We start from the raw sequence: 19,666 nt of genomic DNA, 5'->3' as shown, positions 1-19,666 counted from the left end.
GTGATGAATAACAGAGTACAAGAGGGAATCTCTTGGTTCATGGAATTTAATCTGCTGCTGTTGCAGGCAGCTGTATCACACAATTCCCTCTGGAAGGTAGGAAGCACCATCTTGAAAACAGGGAGACTTTTCTTCGTCCCATTGCTGTTGAAATGACCTTGTTCTGTAATTTTGCTTTTCTGGTGGTTAGAAAACATCTAATTTAGATTGCACATGTATTCATAGCTGCATTATAACCCTTTTAGTTCTTCTGCTCTTTTGCTTCAATACACTGTTTCCTTCTCTAGCATTTATTTCTCTGATAGCTTGGGAGGAAAAAAAAAAAAAATCTTTCCTTGAAGTTTGGTCTGCAAGACAAAAGAAGACAAGTAATTTTGGATCCTCTTGTAGATTAGAAGTCCTATTTTCCTGTTCATCACAGTAATCTGAGGTTCTTCAGGGTGGTACCGCTGAAGTACACAACCACTTCAGTATGAGCTGAGATAATACTGAAGATGCATAATGGCATAATGTGTATATTACTTGAGCCTGGAATTACTCCGTACAGGTGATATATGGCTTCATATACCTGCACTAGCTTATTCAGAGTTTGTACTAAATTGTGTTTTGTAGTCATAATGCAACTCTTCCTACTTCCTTTTCAGTGAAAAAAAGTGTTTAATCATCTCAAGCCAAACCACCAAACTCTGCCTGTGAGTTCCTCTCTCTTTGGCATTTGGCTTAGATGCCTGACAACTTTTTGACGTCAAGATGTGAAACTGTGTTTCCATATTGACCAAGTGAGTCTTGTGCTGAGATCACTTGGTGTTTGCTCAGGTGCGATGGGTACATTGGGAAGTGAAATAATCTTTGGCCCTTTCAGTAACAATATCTATTGTATGCAGGATTTCATGAGTTGCTTTCCTGTTATCACGATTCAGAACTGTGCTTGTCTTTATTAATTTATTTTTCGTTTCCTCTGAATGCCTCTGTTCCTATGTGCTTCCGGTAAATAGCTGATCCTTTTTTTTTTTTTTTTTTTTTTTTTTTAATGAACAGCTCTTTCCCACAGGAGATTTTACTGCGGAAGTGTATGTATGTCAATCATTACTATAAAACACTGCAAACACATTGAAAGTTATTTCTGATAGTACATCACTGGCGAATTTATCTAGTACTGTGTAGGTCCTTACCCAGGCTTTAGCACACTTGAGATGTATCAGTGATAATTTTTTTCATTAAGATCTATATGACTTCTAGTTAATTTAGGATTTTTCTCTTCAGTGATTCAGTTGAGTAATATAAATTATTAAAATAAACTGTTTAAATTCCAAAAAGGCTCTATCTCATTAATGTCACACCTACCAAAATGTTCATTGCAGTCTCACACTTGATTATGCCAGCTCATTTTGCAGGGTCTTTCCCTGAAGTCAGAAAGTGTTCTTTTTCTATCCTGGCTTGCAGTCTGCAGCCTTCCCTCCCTGCACAACCCCACGTGTGTGTAGCGGGGTGTTCCCCTCTGGCTTTCTGTAGACCAGCCTGAGCTCCCTTTGAGCATCCCATGTGCCTTGCACAAGATGACCTTAAAGAGATACTCTTGGTAAGCAGCCCCATTTCTATAGGGATCAAGTTGAATTACATGTGGTAATTGTTTATGTGGAAATGTTTGAATTTATTCTGTGGCAGGAAAAGCAGGGACATCCGCTTCTCTCTCGCATGCTGATGCTTTCAGAACAACAGTGGAGTTCTTCTACACTTTCTTGCAAAATTGGAAATTCAATAAATGATTGCCTTAACATGGTTTATTATTGACTGCAGGTTAAAACCACAATCATTTATACCACATTAAGGGCTTGTAGTTCCTTTGATGATAAAAGAAGGAGTGGTTATATTTCTTTTTCAGCTTTTGTGCTCACAGCTGTGTCTGTCTAAAGAATATTGTGTTATTTTGATTATTTTTTTCTATATGCATATATGTACGTGCTGCTTCTAAAGGCAAGTACATAATTAATTCCTTCTACTGCTGTAAGTATCTCATATTTAAAGATAAAGGTTGGAGAGCTTTTTTTGGGAGGAGGAAGATGTTTTTATAGCAAACTTAAAAGTAGGAACTCAGTCACATTATGATAGGTTGAATGCAGTAGCTTAGTTATGATGGAGGCAATTGAACTGAAACAATATGAGAAAGAGAGTCCATTTCTATTGTTCAGCTGGTGTATGGGAATCAAATAGCTTATCTCAGATCATTCCTAAACTAAGCCATTCATTACATGGGTTTTTTGAAATGAGAAGGAAGTCCAGAGACTTGGGCATAGTAATGGCTTGAACAGTCATATGAAAGATGTCTAATAAATGCTATCTGTGCTGCTTTATCACAGGTATGGAATAAAAATATGATCTCTGATTAGAGGTAAAGAAATAATTATAGGAAGTGTTATTTTAGTTAGAGAATCACGGTTTTACAGTAGCAGTGTCAGCAAGGTGCTGTGAGTGTGTGCCTCAGGGCACATAAACTGTGAAGGCAATCCAGCCCACTTTAAAGAAACTGGTGTGTCTATCAGCAGCAGGGGGTAGAAGTCTGTGCTGAGGTCTGGGATACTACAGCTAGAAAAGTTCTTGTGAAGGTTGATTAACATTGCCAGAAGGAGATAGACCATCAGGCTTGTGTTATGGCTTGCTTGCTCTCATATCCTTGCAAAGCAGTCGCAACTCTATGTTCTGCAAGCCAAACCATGCACCTTCAAGCTAATGTAGATCATGAAAGCACATCTCTGGTATCACCAGCAATAAATAACATGGTGTACCACAATGTATGACTCTGTCCTCCTGCCAAACCTACGTACCTGTAGCTGTTTGGGTAAGGCTTAGTGAACTTCACTCAGGCTTAGCTTTCATTTTCTCACTCCTCTCTGTTTGTTTCCTGGTTCTGGCTGTGAGGAAATGTCAAAATACTGAAAACAGGCTGTTTTTACATTTATGAGCCAACAGGAAGGAAGGAGCACCTGAACTCTCATGAGAACTTACTCTTGTGAGCTTAGCAGTGCATGCTTGAGAGGTCTCAATAATTAATGCAGTGCATTCACAGGGATAGAAGTTGTGTCCATTCTGAGACTTGCATATCCTTAGCTGTAATAATTCTGGTTAGTTAAATTCTATTACTGTCATTATTTGAATTTTTGAAGGGTTTAATTTGTGTCTCCTCTAGAAGCAAAAAGTCAATAAAGGAGCAAATTTGTGTTTTCAGACACAATACCATTAAATGTAGGTACAAAGCAAGGAGTGTTCTGAAGCAAGAATGGGTTTTAGGTTGGAGTTAAGGTTTCCTGTTAGTAAATACAGCTCTGGGACTAGAGGATATCTCTGTGCAGTAGTGTTTATACTGTACCAGATGAAACATTTAAAAGTTGGATGTTGAAAAAGCAGCCCCCAAAGTAGCTAATGGACATTCTGGCCCTGGCCACAATAGTAGCTGCCATAGCTGCCACTGGAGCTGTACTGTTTCCTTGCCTGTTCTCTATCTCCGTTTGGCAGTTTAAAAAAGTGTTGTACAATAAATACTCCCGGGACTTCCACATGATTGCTAAAAAACCTAAACTGCATTTAGTTTGTTTATAGAAAGTCCTGGGGCCCTGCTCTGTAGAGCAAAGGTCATGAAAACACATGTTTATGGCTTCACAAATGCTCTATACTCCTTGAATGGAGAAATTTATTTGATTTAATCAGCATCCACAGGGATCCTGTAATTGCATAATAGGTAATTTATTATGGAAGTAAAAGTATTTTTCTAACTGTAGCCTATGTAACATGGTTTTGTAGCTTTAGACTAATCCACGTAGTAAAAAAGAGCTTTGCAAAACAGTCTGACTGGAGTGATGGTGTTCTGTGATGAGCACACTTGTATGGCTATTTAATCACCAAAAAGTGTTAAAACAACAAGCACATTATCACCATGTTGGATGTAAAAACTGTTAACTGTTTGCCTGCCTTCAGCAATATGATGTGCTCAATGTGAGAAACTGGAAAGCTGGCCCAGATAATCCACTTAGATGGTGGTGAATATGAGAGTGGGGGAATCTGAAGTTTGTCTTTTTGACATATGCTGGCTCATGGCCTTTCAGCTTCTTCAAGAAAGAAACATGGGCGTTCATCTTGGATACTGAATTACAAACAGTTATATACAACCCCCTCCCACCTCCGTTAAATCTATAGTTGTTTAACTGTTATAGTCTTTTTGCTAAATAATCATCAAGTGGGTCATGAAAGAAAAAGACAGAATAAGGCTAAGAACTTGCAGATAGGGAAGAGAGAGATGAGGAATTTAACCCACCTCTTACAGGTCATATGCTGGTGCAAAGCTTGGGTCTTTGAAACCAAGCAATCCTTGCACAGCCTACCATTGGTAATTCCAGGTGTGCTGAAAAGTTGCAAAACAACATGCATCTCTTCTGAAAAAGCTATGTTGTTGATAACCCCATTTGCTAAACTGAGGAGAGCAGTTGAAGAACTCCAACTCTAAACAGACTTTTGCAGTTTTAAAAGAAAAACTTGGGAAACCAGTTTGGTATTTGCTGGGGTTCTGAATGCTGAAGTTTTCTTTCCTACATCTGATGACCTCAGTAACACCAGAATTAGGTTTTTCTGTGTTTCCTGTGAATGTTTGTGATATCCTAACTTTCTTCTTGAACTTGGAATTAATATTTTCATATATAAATAACAGTGGAAAACAAGAAAAAGTTAACTTGCTTGGTAACTCATCAACCTGTAAGCTTTTTGCTATGCTTGAAAGGTATAAGCCTCAGTCCATGGAAAGTTTGGACCATCATCTCCTTCTCAGCTTCACTTACATCCTGGTCCAGTGAAATATTCTCTTCCCTAGTGCTTCTCCCTGGGCGTGCTATGTTATACATGTCAGTACTAGATTATTAATACTGAACTCTTAAGGCAAAATGTAGCCTAAAGGTTCTTCAGATCAATGAAGCAAGAGTGATTAGCCTGGTAAAATTAAAAAAATATGATCCTAATTATGATAGAAAATCCAAAGACCAATTTTGAGGAGATCAAGATGTGAATTTGGGCATATGGCACCTGAGGTTTGGAAGGCGGGTTGGGATAAGAGACAGAAAAGGATATCAAGTCCCACCTTTCACTGGGATGTTTTTATGTGGTTTCCTTACTTCTGTGTCCTCCTTTTTATTTTGTTATTTGAAGGTAATTTGTGTTTTCCTCCAATTAATACTTAAAAATATTTCATTTTCCCACAAGAACATTTTCGGCTTCTACTTGGAAAATATTTATTGTTTTCTTTTGTGACTCTTTAGACTTTTATTTCCTGTTCCTGCCTATGTATAATTAAGTGCTATATCAGCAATCACAGGATGTATAAATATATGAATCATGTCTTCATGTTTAACATAGATTCACAGTATTCAAAGAGATGTGAATCCCAACAACCTCCCATGAAATAACTTATTTATTTTGAAATTATTCCTGTACATTTTTTAAGTAAGTCTATGTTTTAGTGCATATTGTCTTCAGCAACCTGAAGGCACTAGCTGAAGAAACAGAGGTGTCCATCACCTAGACCCATGTACAGTAAGCATGCCATTTCATAACCTTTAAATGTCCACCAGTCTCACTCAGAATATTCTCTTTGGCTGGGATATCAACATTATTGAAGGTTTCACTGTTCACTGGTCACATTAAGCTCAAGGCACAGAGCCAGTCCAGGAGGAGCAGGATTGAACTCAAAAGGACTGGATGAGGAGCAGGTTAATCTAGTAATTACGACACAATCAGAAATAATCGTAACTTTTGCCTATTATTGAACTTTCTCACTAAAACAGCTGAAGAGGTGAAAGTGAGGGCAGACTGTATTGTTCAGCCCCCTGTAAGCATTGTTCCTGAATATTTAGTATTGCCTATCCTTTAGATAGGTAAGCTCGTATCCTTTAGATAGGAGCATAGATATCAACAGCAGTGGTGAGTGGACAGAAAACCTTTTTGTGCTGCATGGCTCGAAATGTGGGGGCTGCATGTTTGGGCTGCCATCTCTCTGTTGTTTTGCATAAGGATCTAATAATTCATATACTGAGAGCTGTATAAGTGAATGGTGACAATAAGAAAGCAATTGAAATTTTACTATATTCCATTTGCAATGGGTATAGCCAGTGAAATAGTGATAAGTCAAAGAGAAAAGTAGATTTCCCAGAGCAACCCTCTGCTGTATTTAATACATGTTTCGTTGTCCATAAAATAGAGACTCTTGAGAATAAGCAGGCTTTTTTTTTTTTTTTCCCCCCCTGGGCATTCACAAAAATGTTAATGCTCTAAAGTAAGAGGAGATAGCTGGCAACAAGCTTAAAGGTGAAATGAAAGAGTCTATAGGGAGTTTTGTTCCTTTGAGAATCCACATAATGTAATGGTACAAAAGAATTTGGTTAAGTCGGTTGAGGGTTCATGTGTTCCCACTGCAGTCTTATCTGTCAGTGTGGAATTTTTTCTGCCAAAGGTCACCAATAAATATAAAACTGCTATTCTGATGAAAAATACCAATAGTCTCTCTTTCTTGCTTTCACACACAGTGATACAGCTTGGCCAGAACTAACGTTAGCTAATTCAAGTTTAAATTAGTGCCAAAGAAGCTATTCTGTATTACACCAAATGAGAACCTGGCTCAAAACTATTACTTTTTTTTCTTTTTTTTTTTTTAATATGCCCCTACATCTCTGTGAATGACTAATTTTTCCATAAATTTTGTCTTTGTGGGGGCCTCTTGCTAATCCTGCAGATTCTCACTGTGGATTGATGATTTAGTCTGCATCACTCAATAGCTGTGTATGTCTTCTGGTCTCCAAGATACGATGGAGACTTGATGGTGAAAACCACTGCCAAATCCTAACAAACTGCTTAAGTATGACGGGCCTTTACACATTTCCTTCTCTTCTTTTTTTCCATTGTGTAGTTCTAAACCACTGATCTCATTTTCCCTACTAAATTGTTGTAGATCACTCAAGCTTTCACTACTTCTCTTGCTCATTTTTTCACCTTTTCTTTCACTGTCAGTCAATCTCACCGTTTTTCACTGTCTCCCCAGTTCTCTGCTTACTGTATTTTTTCTTTCTCAAACTTCAGTCATGAATGAGCTATCTGTCCTATTTATTTTAGGCCTTGTTACCCTGTCCTAGGTCACTCCTACTCACCCCATTCTAGATTTTGCATTTAAGGTTTGGGAAAGGGTTAATGCGAAAGGGTTTGAAAAGTGAGATTTATTGAGCAGCATCAACCACGAAGGGACTTGTGCTTACTGGAGCTTATAACTGAAGCCATTGGGGCAAAGAGGTGTTTAAAAGATAGAGGATAACAACATGCTTATCTTGCTAAGAATGCTGAAGTAACCAAACCAAATTTCATGTAAAAACGAAAAAGCAGAATGTTGCGCACATGTGGGAGGACTGCAACCTTTCTCAGAGACAGTGGTTAATATCCTTTTATTTTGAGGAAGATCTGAAGTGGGAACCATCAGTGCACAACTCTGGCTTAGTACATCTTTCTTAGCTCTCATTACTTGGGATAATCAAATAAGAAGTCTTCATTGTTAAATAATATATGCGCGGTTTTTAATTTCAGATTCCTTTGTGTGTCTCTCTCTCTGTTTTTTGCATTCTGTTTTTCTTTCCTTCCTTTTGCTTTAGGCTGCAAGAGAAAAATTAGAGCCAGATGACGCTTTGATGTATGATGAAGATCTGGATGATGAAGACTGTGGAGAAGCAGAGTTTGAGGAAACCATGAAATTAAAACTGCTGCGTAGAATCGCCTTCCTAGCATCCAAACTGAGGGAGTTTATTGGCAATATGATAATCACCACTGGAAAAGTTGTTGTTACAATTTTACTTGGTTCAGCAGGTTGGTGCATTTGAAAAATTTCCTCAGGAGCCCATTAGATTATGCATTTAACAAATGAGTTTCAGCACTTTGGTACCTGTGGGAGTAACAATGGAAATTTTTAAGGGAAAAGAAATTGCTGCTGGTTTTATTTAAATTGAATTTTTGGCAGGTGTTGGAATATGCTGAGTTGCTTAATTTTTTTGTACTGATACTGTGTATACCTGTTATTCTGTTTATGACTTTCACAGTTGCTGTTATAATCAGATGGTGAATGGGGGCATATTATTAGTGACTGTTGTATATGTATATTTATTTTTTTAAGTGAATTTATAGATTTGATTCCATCACTTTCAAGTGTAAAAAGGAACTGTATTCCTACAGCCTTAAAGAAAAAAAAGCAAAGATTATTCAGTTGACCATGTAGTGTGTAAAAAGACTAACAAGCAGACTTCCTGTTGGTTTTCAATGGAGTCAGTAAAAGTAGTTGTTTTGATAGGATATAGACAACATTTTTAGAACACTTTTGACTTAGTACCACATAATCAGCTACAGCCAGAATAGAAGTGTACAAATCGCTGTAGGTTGTAATTACTGAATTCAAAATTGGATCATGGAGTTGTAAATTAGCTTTCATCTGCTGGCTCACATGTTTGAATGGAGCATTTACATATAAAGTAAAAGTACAACTGTATACTAAACGAATAAATATACCAGTCTATGAAGTATAAAACAAGAGTACAAAAAAGGTCTGATACTGAATAACAGGGACTGGTCAGATGTGGCCCCTTTAGTAAGGCAGACACTCTCTTTAAGGTAAGATTGTCTAACAGCTTTACACGTAGCCAAATGCAAAGAAAGAAATCTAAAAAGAGAAAAAAATACGTGTATCGCCATGAGGCCTGACTTGAGGGAAGAGAGATGTGATTTAAAAAAAAAAAACAAAACCAACCAAAAAGCGAAAACCTGGTGCCAGTCTGCATGGGTGAACATCATCCATGGAGGGTGAAATAGAAGGATCATGCAGCAAACAGGGAACGATTTCTTCTGAATGTTGATGGGCAGCTTGCCTGTGGAGCTCCAAAGCAAGCCAAGAACCGGGAGGTTGTTCAGAGTAGAGTTACAAAAAGGACTTGAGGTCTGAGAAGCCTGTATTCCAGAGAGAGACCTTGAGCTTAATAAGTTAAATACTTCCTTACTTACCATGCCAAAAAGATGAAGGGTGATTTAACTACAGCCTGAAAGTACTGACAAAGTGATACCATTATTTTAAGATACCTCATCTAGTAGAAGTGATAATAGGAGCCAACACTTAGGTGGTAAACCTAGGCAATTTCAGACCAGAAATAAATTTTGAATTTTTCACAGCCAGAGTAATTGACCATAATAAAAACTAAGTTTAGGATATAGTGGATTCTCCTTCTCCAAAAGTGTTTAAATAAAGACAAAGTGTCTCTTTGAAAGAAGGAAGGAAATAGTTTCAGGCTCCAGGCAGAAATTGCTGGGTTTACAGCACCATAGGTTAAAGACTTGGTCTAAAGCATGACGTGAAAGATGTGATGGTGGAGCTCAGGAAAATGACTGTGGATATGAGTCCTTACAGTGCCTGGACTCAGCTCAACCAGAGACCGAGCCTTGGAGCACTGCCCCCAAAAGACACATCAATCCAGCACCTGGCAAGGGGCAAATCCTCCTTCTGGAGTGGCTGGCTCAGTTGCAGGGCTCAGCTGCAGTGCCTGGAGCTACGGATCACGAGGAGCCTGCAGGTCTGTCCAGAGGAAGGGGGCTCCTGGGCACGTACTAGTAAAAAGCTTAAGAATAAATTGAGGCAGGCACCCCTGCTAGCTTTGTTATCGTTTCTTTAGAGAGTTCACTGGGCTGCTCTGCTGTCTGAAATCTTGTGTCGATTTCTTGTAGTTGCTCCTCTTAGACATGAATGCCTTTCCTGCTTCCTGACTTATTTTTGTGGGCTACCCTCAGAGCATCAGGTCTCCTTCAACAGTTAGACATTTTCACAAGCGCAACACTCAGCAAGAGCAAAAGCAATATACATGTGTGAGACAGCAGAGTATTTGTTATATGTAAATAAGAAGTTTCTAGGAGTTAACAATGGAAAAAAAAAATCCAACATTTACTGATTATTCTGTAGATTTTGTCTAAATCTCTTACTTTCAGTATATGGGGGGGGGGTTTTGTTTTAATAAGTCAAGATATCTCAAGTTCTGTATGAGAAGGCTTTTCACTGTTAATTCATCATAACATTTTAGTATCTTGTACTTAAAAGTCATACACTGGTGGCCTCAGGCTGTGCTGGCTGGCCTTCCAACCACCTTTCTGTTTTTCTCCTTGCTTTATGAAACATCTTTACATAGAGAAGATTCTTAGAGGAAAGTCTGCAGAGTGCTTGTTTTCTAAGTGCTAAGATATTGTAAAAGTGAATTAAACAAAAAAAAAGATCCTACTCTTCTAGTCTCAAAGTTAATAGCAGTCTTAGAGGTAATTGTAATAATTAGGATAAACACTAATTGGGTTACATTTTTTTAATATACTTCATTTCAAACTTAAAGTGTAACAAATGTTGAGATTTCTCACACTTTTCCAACCCTGCATGCTTTTATTTTTACAGGTATGATGGTGCCATCTTTGACCTCAGCTGTGTATTTCTTTGTATTTTTGGGCCTGTGCACATGGTGGTCCTGTTGCCAAGCATTTGATCCGCTGATATTCAGCTGTCTGTGTGTATTAATGGCTATATTCAGTGCAGGACACTTGATTGGACTTTATCTGTACCAGCTACAGTTCTTTCAGGAGGTCGTTCCACCGAAAGATTTCTATGCCAGGTGAGAGAAATTCCTTTCCTGTTTAATTGTGGGCACACGATGCAGTGCCCTGTTATCACATGTTGGTGTAAATGATCTTCCACATAATACTTTGACAAATTTTACACATAGCTTCATGTTCAGTCTTGGAAGGCAAAGCATTTCAACCAGAATGGTTTTGAATGACAGAGTAGTGAAAGTCCAGCCTGGGCAATTCCATGCAGAGAGCTGGAGCAGGTTAGGAGGCGAAGTTGATTTTGGTTTTGGTCAAAGTGTTCCTGAGATTTGAGTGTGAATGATTTGGCTAAGATGGGAGATAAAGGAAATAGATGGCAGCATTGATACAAAGGCAATGTACAGATGCATATTTTATTTCTTTTTTTTGATAGAGGAAAATAAATGCTGTGAGGTGTAATGTTATAAGGTCTTAACTATGCTTTTGTGGTGTCATTCTTGTATGCTTAAGGGCATACAAGCCTTTAGCCTTAAGGGCTAAGGGTTTCTGGGGTACTTCATGTGCTGTGCATAATATTAGACTGTTAATATAAAAATTCTCTCTGGTCAGACAGGACATACTTCATAACAACAGCTACGTCACTTAAGTAAAAGAGTAGCATTTCTAGTTACTGCTACAGTAAATATTGATTTGCTGTCATTTCACTTACCCTTTTTCACATATTAGAATCTAAAATAATATGAAGTAATGGATGTATTTTGCTCATTACTGTTTTGTTTTGGTTTTTTTTTCTTTTTTCTGGATTATTATTGCAAATTGGTTTTTATTTGGTATGTATTTTTAATGTTGTAGTAATCCTTACATTAAACTAGATGTAAACCTTAACTTTGTTTCTAGTAAACGTACTGTTTCTTTGAAGTATTATAAGTTGAAGCAGAAAGGAAATTAGATGTGCTGTGGAAAATCAATCAATGGTTTATATCTCAATGTACCATTAAAAGCCATAAAATAGAGCTGTCTAGTTATAGTAGCTGTTACTTTAGTACTTATTTGACATTTTATTTAGTATAGGTTATAGATGTGTGCTTTGTGATGTCGTAATTGATGACTTGATGAGGCTGATTGGGAGAGCATAACGTTAACTGAAAAATCAGAGAAGACTTGCTTAGTTTAGGTTCTTTTGTGCCACCTAGAGGTCAGTGTAGGAGAATGTATGATTTCTAGTGCCAAGGAGCTGAAATGCTCTCAACTTCTCTAAACCCTTTATATTACTTTCTTCTGTATTAGGAAAAGAGAGGGGAAATGGCTTTAAAAATCTGAACTATTTGTCTGTGGGGATATCAACTCACAATTTTTAGCACCAAACAGCAATAACAGTTCCTTAAGGAGAGGAAATATGTGCTTCATACCATTTTGCTAGAATATGTTGAATGCTTTTCATACGCATCATTCGTGAAGTCCCTTTTTCTTTTTTACTATTTTTTCTTATTAATTTTAAATTCATGTATTTTTATTTACTTTAGGTGTCAATTAATTTGGTCTCAAGGTTATTGTTTGCATTTAGTAATTTATTTTTTTTTAAATAGTGTGATTCTTCATTTTATGATAAAATTTAATTGAGTAACAATATGCCACTTTAACTTAGTCGTTAATTTTTGAAATGAAAAAATCTGATTACAAGGAAGTTACCTCTGCCTCAGTGTAGAATGGAAAAGGACCTTCAGAGTCTGGGTTAAAAAAAGGCCCAGTATTGGATTTCAGAGTATGTACAGAGCTTTCTCTAAGCAGAAAATATTGCAGACTTTCTCTTGAGCTGCTACTGTTGAGTACTTTGCCTTTTACACAGGATATCATATGAGGGACTGATATTCTAAATTACGTAGGAAATCATGTTTGAATACAGAAAACACCAATGGCGTCAGACAGTGCAGACTTCCATGTTTCTTTATTGACAGTTCTTTCTGTTGTGGATTTACTTTGATCTACTTTCAGGGCCATGCCTTTGAAGAGCATCAAGACAGGTATTTTCAGTGATGGGAAGTACAAATCTTAGCGTGAGAAAAAGCCTCTAATGATTTTTAATGATTGGAGTTGGACTGATATATAAGAAGTGGCTAGAGGAGGAAAAATGAGAGACACATATATTGGAATGGTGCATAAAAAATATTTTAGCATTTTTCATCCTAGAAGAAAATCGATACATTGCTATTTTATGTACCATCTTGGTTTGAAGCTGAGCTAAATATGCAGAGTTCCCATTAATACTAGTAGGTGGCTTTCATGGGTAAATAATATGCCGAGAAAAGAATTTGATTCTCCAAAGTTTTGCTACAAGAAGGACATTGACGTGATGGAGCATTTGCAGGGAAGGGCAATGAAGCTGGTGAAGTGTCTGGATCATGGGTCTTATAAGGAGTAGCTGAGAGAACTAGAGTTGTTCTGAAGAGGAAAAGACTCAGCCTGAAGAAGGGAAGGCTGAGGGAAGACCTTATCGCTCTTTACAGCTCCTGAAAGCAGGTTGTAGTAAGGTGGGTGTTGTTCTCTTCTCATGAGTAATGAGTGGCAGGACAAGAGGAAATGGCTTCAAGTTGCACCAGGGTAAGTTTAGATTGGATATTGGGAAAAATTTCTGCACCAAAATTATCATCAGACATTGGAAGACACTGCTCAGGAAAGTGGTTGAATTACTGTCCCTGGAGATATTTACGAGATTTACAAGATGGCACTTAGGGACATGATTTAGTGATGGCTTAATGGTTGGACTTAGAGGTCTTTTGCATCCTGAATGATTCTATGATTCCATACAAAAGAAGGACTTTTATTTCTCTCTAAAGTTTTGAAAGCTTGATCACCAAAATAAGCTCTTCTCATTTGCAAGGGCAGATGTGAAAACTACTCCTTTTGAACTGCTGGTGGATATTATTTCCCTTTACAGAAAGTCTGGTGTTTTAAAAAGCACCATTCTGGGTTTGAGTTCTCAAGTTGACAAGAAATGTACAAGTGGTTTCTGATCAATAAAAAATATGTTTTCTCTGAATAGTAATGCATTCAGCTTATCGGTGTATTGATTGATTTCAGACTAAATGAAGTTAAACTTTACCCAAACAAGCGGGAAAATTCTCAAGTTAACAGTATAATTCAGCTAAGATTTGCGTCATCCTTGTGCTACTCCTTCCTTTTAACAACCTTCAACTCAAAATTCAGTAATTGTGATTGTAAGAAGTGACTGAACAGTGTCACCAGAAGAAAACAGCTTTCTTTAAAGCAATAAACTGAAATCTGGTGAATTTACATATTTTGCCCTGAAACCTTATGGGATTGTGCAAACAAAGTACTTCCCCCCTAATTTAGGATATTGTGATAACAAAGCCCCAAGTGTTTGCCGTAATGTAGCAAATACCATACTAAAACATTTATTAGTAAACAAACATGAAGACATTTATGTCCTACAAAGTTTCAGATCTACTACTGTGGCTTTCTGGTTCTGTCGTTTGCAGACAGAAGTGGCATAAACACAAAGACACATTGAAATACCATCGAGTGAGCAATCTGCAGACTGGAAGTGTATGGGGTACTGAAAAGTCTGGAGTCTAGCTGGTATGCCAGGGGTAGGCATGCTGGCAGCAGAGCTTGTAGAATTTACCTGATTGCGTGTAATAACACTGGTTAATTACCAGCCAGTCTCTGTCGACTAAAATGTCCACACTCAGTTAACTTCATTTATAATAGGTATATTCTGTGTTGGCGTGCTACCATACTGCAAATTTGGTGAATTACGGAGATGGGAAAACAATGACAAGAAGTATCCACTTAAAGCAAAATTCAAAATATACCATATTTCTGCAAAAAAATTATTTTCACCTAAGTTAATAAAAACAAGTCAATGAGCTAAAATGACTTTAGAAATTGTGTACACACTGTCACAGCCTGAAAAAATACACATTAATATGTTTGCCATTTTTCAGATTGCTGCCTCCTTTCTTCCTGATGTTGTTTATTTTGGCAAACGGATGTAATTGTGGAAATGATAAGGTCTTGCCAACATGAACAGATAGGATCAATGCAGTGGTATGAGGTTTATCCTGAGTCAGTAAAGTTATTCCTGTCCAAAACTGTGCTTATAAGCATATTCATTTAAAGATCCAGCAATCCAATGTAAATGAAAAGCTGTGTGCTTCCTTAAAGTTTAGGTTTGTCTTCTATTGCTTGTAGTTTTCAGGCAAGTACTGTTCAAAATAGTTGAAATACAAATGGTTTTCATCTATGGGAAGGCATAGATTGCCTCACCCTTACAAAGTGAGACAAACCTAGGAGTCCAGGTAATGTCATCCACTTCACAGTGCTATGTTATTTCACATCTTCTCAAGTGAATGGGAATTTGGAACTAATTACACAACTGATTGCTTTATTGCAATCTGAGTTGGGAAGTCTAATGTAAGGTGTTTTTTTCAAGAGGAAATTTTCATCTGAAAGATGTCTATAAGCAGGACTTTTTAAATAGGTTTTATAGTAACTAGTAATAAGCTTGCTTAAATGACTGTTTTATTTTTGAAGAGAGTGTTGCACTGATATTTCTTACAGATGGTAGATATACGATATTCAGCTTGTTTTCAGATTAATCTGAGATTACTTCAGTCCAAAATCCTCCATTTGGGCTTCCATGAAAGCTTTGATACAGATTCATATTTTGTAGCCCAAATACTCCGTTCAGCTAGGATTATAAATGTTTAAGCACAGTCTGAAAAATATTTCTGGAGTTGTCAGATCAGGGTGGGACATCCAACTGTAATTTTTTCTTAGTAAATTAGAGGCTAAATGTACTAATAAAATCCCATCAGCAGAGCAGATATCGCCAAAATATCAAGATGCAGCTGATTGATTACCTCATTGGAAGTGTCTTGCTTCTGCAGGGCAAGGCACAGATCTCCTGCTCTCCTGCTGCTTTCCACTGAAGCCAAGAGCTGGGCAACGTGTTTCACCTGAGCTGCAGCCCCTGTTAATCCGTGCTGCAGACACCTTTGGCACTTATCTCAAAGGGGACTCAACTCTGAGGGGCAGAATATTGTTACCCTTGTAGGAAATTCTGAGGTTTTTGGGGTTGCCTTTTGACTTGGTCATAAGCCAGTGTTTGAAAAGTCAGAGTATTTAAAGTTCATTTATGTATCCTATATTGAGCTGCTCTTTCGCTGCAGCAGCTTTCATGCCTTCCACCTGATTTCTTTTTTTAGCCACTTACCACCATGGTACTGCAGCACCCACTGCCAGGGCAGAGTCCAGACCCTTGGATAATTGCCATGTAAAGACACCACACTGTCCTTCTTCTGTTTCCATCATCCTCTATCAACAAATCCACGCTTTGTAGTTGCAGAGCATGCTCCAAACCGTGCCAGACTAGTCACCATGTTGGTTACAATGACCAGATTAGGCTGGAGAGCCACTATTTGCCTCTTGCAGAGGAAGAGAAGTTAGCTAATTGACTTTATTCTCACAGAAGTTTTGCAGCTGAGTTTCACATTAGCTCTATAATGTACCACATATTAGGAGACTTAATTCTATATGCTTTCTCAGAACTTTAGCTTCAGCCTTATTATGTTTTTTTTTAAATTATTTTGCAAAGGAAGTGGATAATTATGTAAACAGCTTAGAAATGCATGTTCAGAATCCTGTCAACAAAAGATAATAATCATCCTTGCTCTTACAATCTCTTTCTAAACTAGGAGGTGGCCAAGGGCAGGTGGGCTTATTTGGGCTCCCTTTCCCATTAAAGGTTGGACAAGATGATCTTTTAAGAAGCCTCCCAACCTGAGTTATTCCATGATTCTAAGTTCTCTCCTTAATCTTATGATTCTGCAAAAGATATTTTGTTCCGGAATTTTGTGCCCTATACAAAGTGGGTTTTTCAATATTATGCTAGGAAATGTTTCTGTACTAGACAACAAACAGGCCACTTACTATCAACTATCAGAGTCCATGCAAGTCTTCTTTTTTTTTTTTTTTTTTTTTAATTAACTACATAATAATGTATATCTGGTGTCCAAAAAGATTGACCCCTATAATTATAGTTGGTGAGCAGTTACCAGATTTCATGACAGTATGGCAGAACAGTTGAAAATGTAGGTGATCCAAGGAGTGCTGGAAAATTCATAGTAAATCTTTTAACCTTCTCCATTTTGATTGTTTCTCCTTCCTAAGAGAAAGGTCTACTAGCTCTTAACAAACCTTGCATATTCTATAGTTCCCTTTTTAGTGTCTTACTTCACTGTAACTAGCTGGTGTGGTTTATATTAGAAACTGGTCAAGATGACTGAGAAAGAAAGAGTCCTATTTATTGAACCCTGCTCAGAATTTCATTACAGATTGAATTTTTTTCAGGACTGAAAAAGGCTAATATGATTTTGACTGTTACTGTGTTTCACAGTTTTAACCATTCTGATAGCATTTTTATCCAAATGTGATAGGAGAACCAGTGGTGGAGTTCCTAAACAGTTGTAGCAAGAAAGTATTGGAAGCGTTGCAAAAATATTTTCTGTTGTGAGATTTACGAGTTAGTTCTGCCACATGGGTATCCAAAGATTCATACAAAATGAATTCACCTCTTTCAACACTTATTTAGAGGGATTCCTCAGAGATTCACTCCTCAGCAGGCATATAATAAATGTTCATGCTGTGTTCACTTTATAGCAGAGTCATACTCAATATTGACTTAAAATGGTTACCTCAGGTTTTGGTGGAAGTCCAGTGGTGATGAGAGAAATTGGTGTAAACCTATGCAGCTTTACCAGCAAGAATCTGTGGCTCTTGCTGGTCTTTACATGGTTATCAATAACTATTTCTTTTTGTTAGATACTGCAGTTCTTTAAAATGAGCAAATTCTTGTTTGTACCAGTAACTCAAGCAACTTTGAAACTCTCTGAAAAAAACAACAGATGAAATAGTAAGTAAACTGCAGCATTTGTCTGGAGAGCAGTCCTTTGCAGTTACATCTCCACAATGTAGTTGTCAGCATTCACCATAATCACCACCCTCCATCAGGTGCCAAATTTAGCCTTGGAAGAAGCAGGAACAACTTTATTCATGTTACTGAAATTGCACCACTGGTGTTTTACATCCCTCTATCTTCCCTCTGGACTTGAAAGGGATGTAAACTGAGACACATGCTAAGACCTTTTAAAAACAGGGACAGTCCTGTTTCTGAGCTGTGTTCTGCTACAGTGACGAGCCTGCCACTGGTGAGTGCCCTGGCACCCTGGTGGGGCTGGCCCTGGCCACAGTGGATTCCCATTAGTGGGGAGAGGGAAGCCTTAGCACTCCCAATGATGAGCACGTTGCATCTGAAAACTGAGTGTAAGCTCCAAACATAAAAATCAGTCATCCTCACGTGACATAATGTTTGTGAACCGCCACTTCCTGGATGTTCCTCTAGATTCATGATGTCTCACTCCACTTCCCATACACACCATGTGCCTGTATGTGTCTGATCCTCATGGCAACACTTGAGACTCCCTGTCCCTCACAGGCTGTCCTGTGCGGGTGTGCAGAGGATGACTGTGAAAAAGTGATCCTTTAATTTTCTCTTTGTATTGGTTGAAGATCACAGATCTGCATGCTGTGATCATTGAGCAAGTGACTGAAAACAAGGACAGAAAAGGGACAGACAGACATCAAGCCTTCTCCTCCTACCAGACTTGTATTACTATTGCACTGTGATATTAGGAAATACAATCACCAAACTTCTCTTGGCTTTACAGGCTTGTCTTTACTGTTTTCCTGAGGTCTGGTCAACATTTATTTTTGTATTCTGACATGACCAGAAATTGTGCTGATGAACTTTTAGCACTTATGTAGCACTTTGTGTTTTCAACTCAGTGTATCAACACTGACAGATGAATCATCCCACATTCCTTGAAGGTACAAAAGGCAGTCTGAACTAACCTTCAGTCAAGCACACACCAGGGAAATAGCCCTTGTCTGTTCAGGGGTAGTCTAATTCAGTTTCTGTAAACACTCAGAGTGGAAGTGCATAATCTCTTATTTATGTTCATTTAGCTGAAGTTTGGAACTTGCTGATAAAAACTGAGCCAATCATGTTCAGTTTATAACCAATTTAAAATCAGCTGTTATACCGCTTTGCTTTTGGAATTAGGCAATTTCCACACATTTCCTAAGACTAATTGTTCATTATCCCATTATCTTCTTTCCCATATCCTGTTACTATATTTTTTTTATGCTTAAAACTAAATGGGAATCACAGCTTGCATTATGCCTTAGTGCATTCACTGCTAAAAAAGAATATTTTCTTTGCTCACACTTTCTGCTGCATTGTCTCTTGATGTAAGTATCAATCACTCTTGCTTTTTTTTTTTTTTTCAATGTTTCATCACCAGCTGAATAAGTGGAAAATCTCTTTATCCTCTGCACGTATCACTGAACCTAGCAGACTGTCCCAGTGTGACTGAAAAGTATCATTGCCCCTTTTTCAAAGGTGGAAAAATTGCCTAACAGAGAAATTACACGAATCACAATACCCCCTGAGATAGCCAGAACTTGGAATAAAGCCCAAAGTTTTTGGCTGCAATCTGAGTCCTAGATCACAGACCAAGTTACCTCGAAGTTAAAATGGGTATGAAGCTACAATTTAAAACAATGTTTTTTCTGCCCCTATTATTATAAGGGATAACAGTAAATCTCTTAGACTGGCAGGAAGTTGCATGTTAATTATGGTAGCAGGTCGCCTGCACGTTCAAGTCAGCACCACCCTGCTAAATGCTGACAGTCAGTGGGGTTATCTGAACACTGTCTCCTCTTCCTAAAGGATTTCTACTGAAGTTTTGCACTCAGTGGCCTAAAAACATCTGTCCTTCTCCCAGCACCTGAGATTAGGACAACAAGTCTGTCCGTGGACTGTACTACCTGACTGAGTTTTGGGAGCAGACCGTCCCCTGCTCTGCCTGTGAGAGACTTTCTGAGGTGGGACTGTTGGCTCCTTTCCTTTCAGCATCACTGCCAACTCACTTTGAAAAACCAATAACCT

The 19,666-nt window shown here is 38.0% G+C and overlaps 1 protein-coding gene across 2 annotated transcripts in view; it reads left to right on the top strand.

Annotated features, from left to right (window-relative positions):
- The window catches only part of PIEZO2 (piezo type mechanosensitive ion channel component 2), a 294,412-nt gene that overhangs the window by 166,995 nt on the left and 107,751 nt on the right, over positions 1–19,666 (top strand). For both annotated transcript variants that reach the window (XM_050321408.1, XM_050321398.1), the window contains exons 6-7: positions 7,671–7,881; positions 10,487–10,700. In XM_050321408.1, the coding sequence (XP_050177365.1) occupies positions 7,671–7,881; positions 10,487–10,700 (425 nt within the window). The remainder of the gene's footprint in view (positions 1–7,670; positions 7,882–10,486; positions 10,701–19,666) is intronic.

This window comes from Myiozetetes cayanensis, unplaced genomic scaffold (assembly GCF_022539395.1).
Source record: "Myiozetetes cayanensis isolate MyiCay16 unplaced genomic scaffold, myiCay2020 scf1, whole genome shotgun sequence".
NCBI lineage: Eukaryota > Metazoa > Chordata > Aves > Passeriformes > Tyrannidae > Myiozetetes > Myiozetetes cayanensis.
This window is presented reverse-complemented; position numbering and strand designations above follow the sequence as displayed.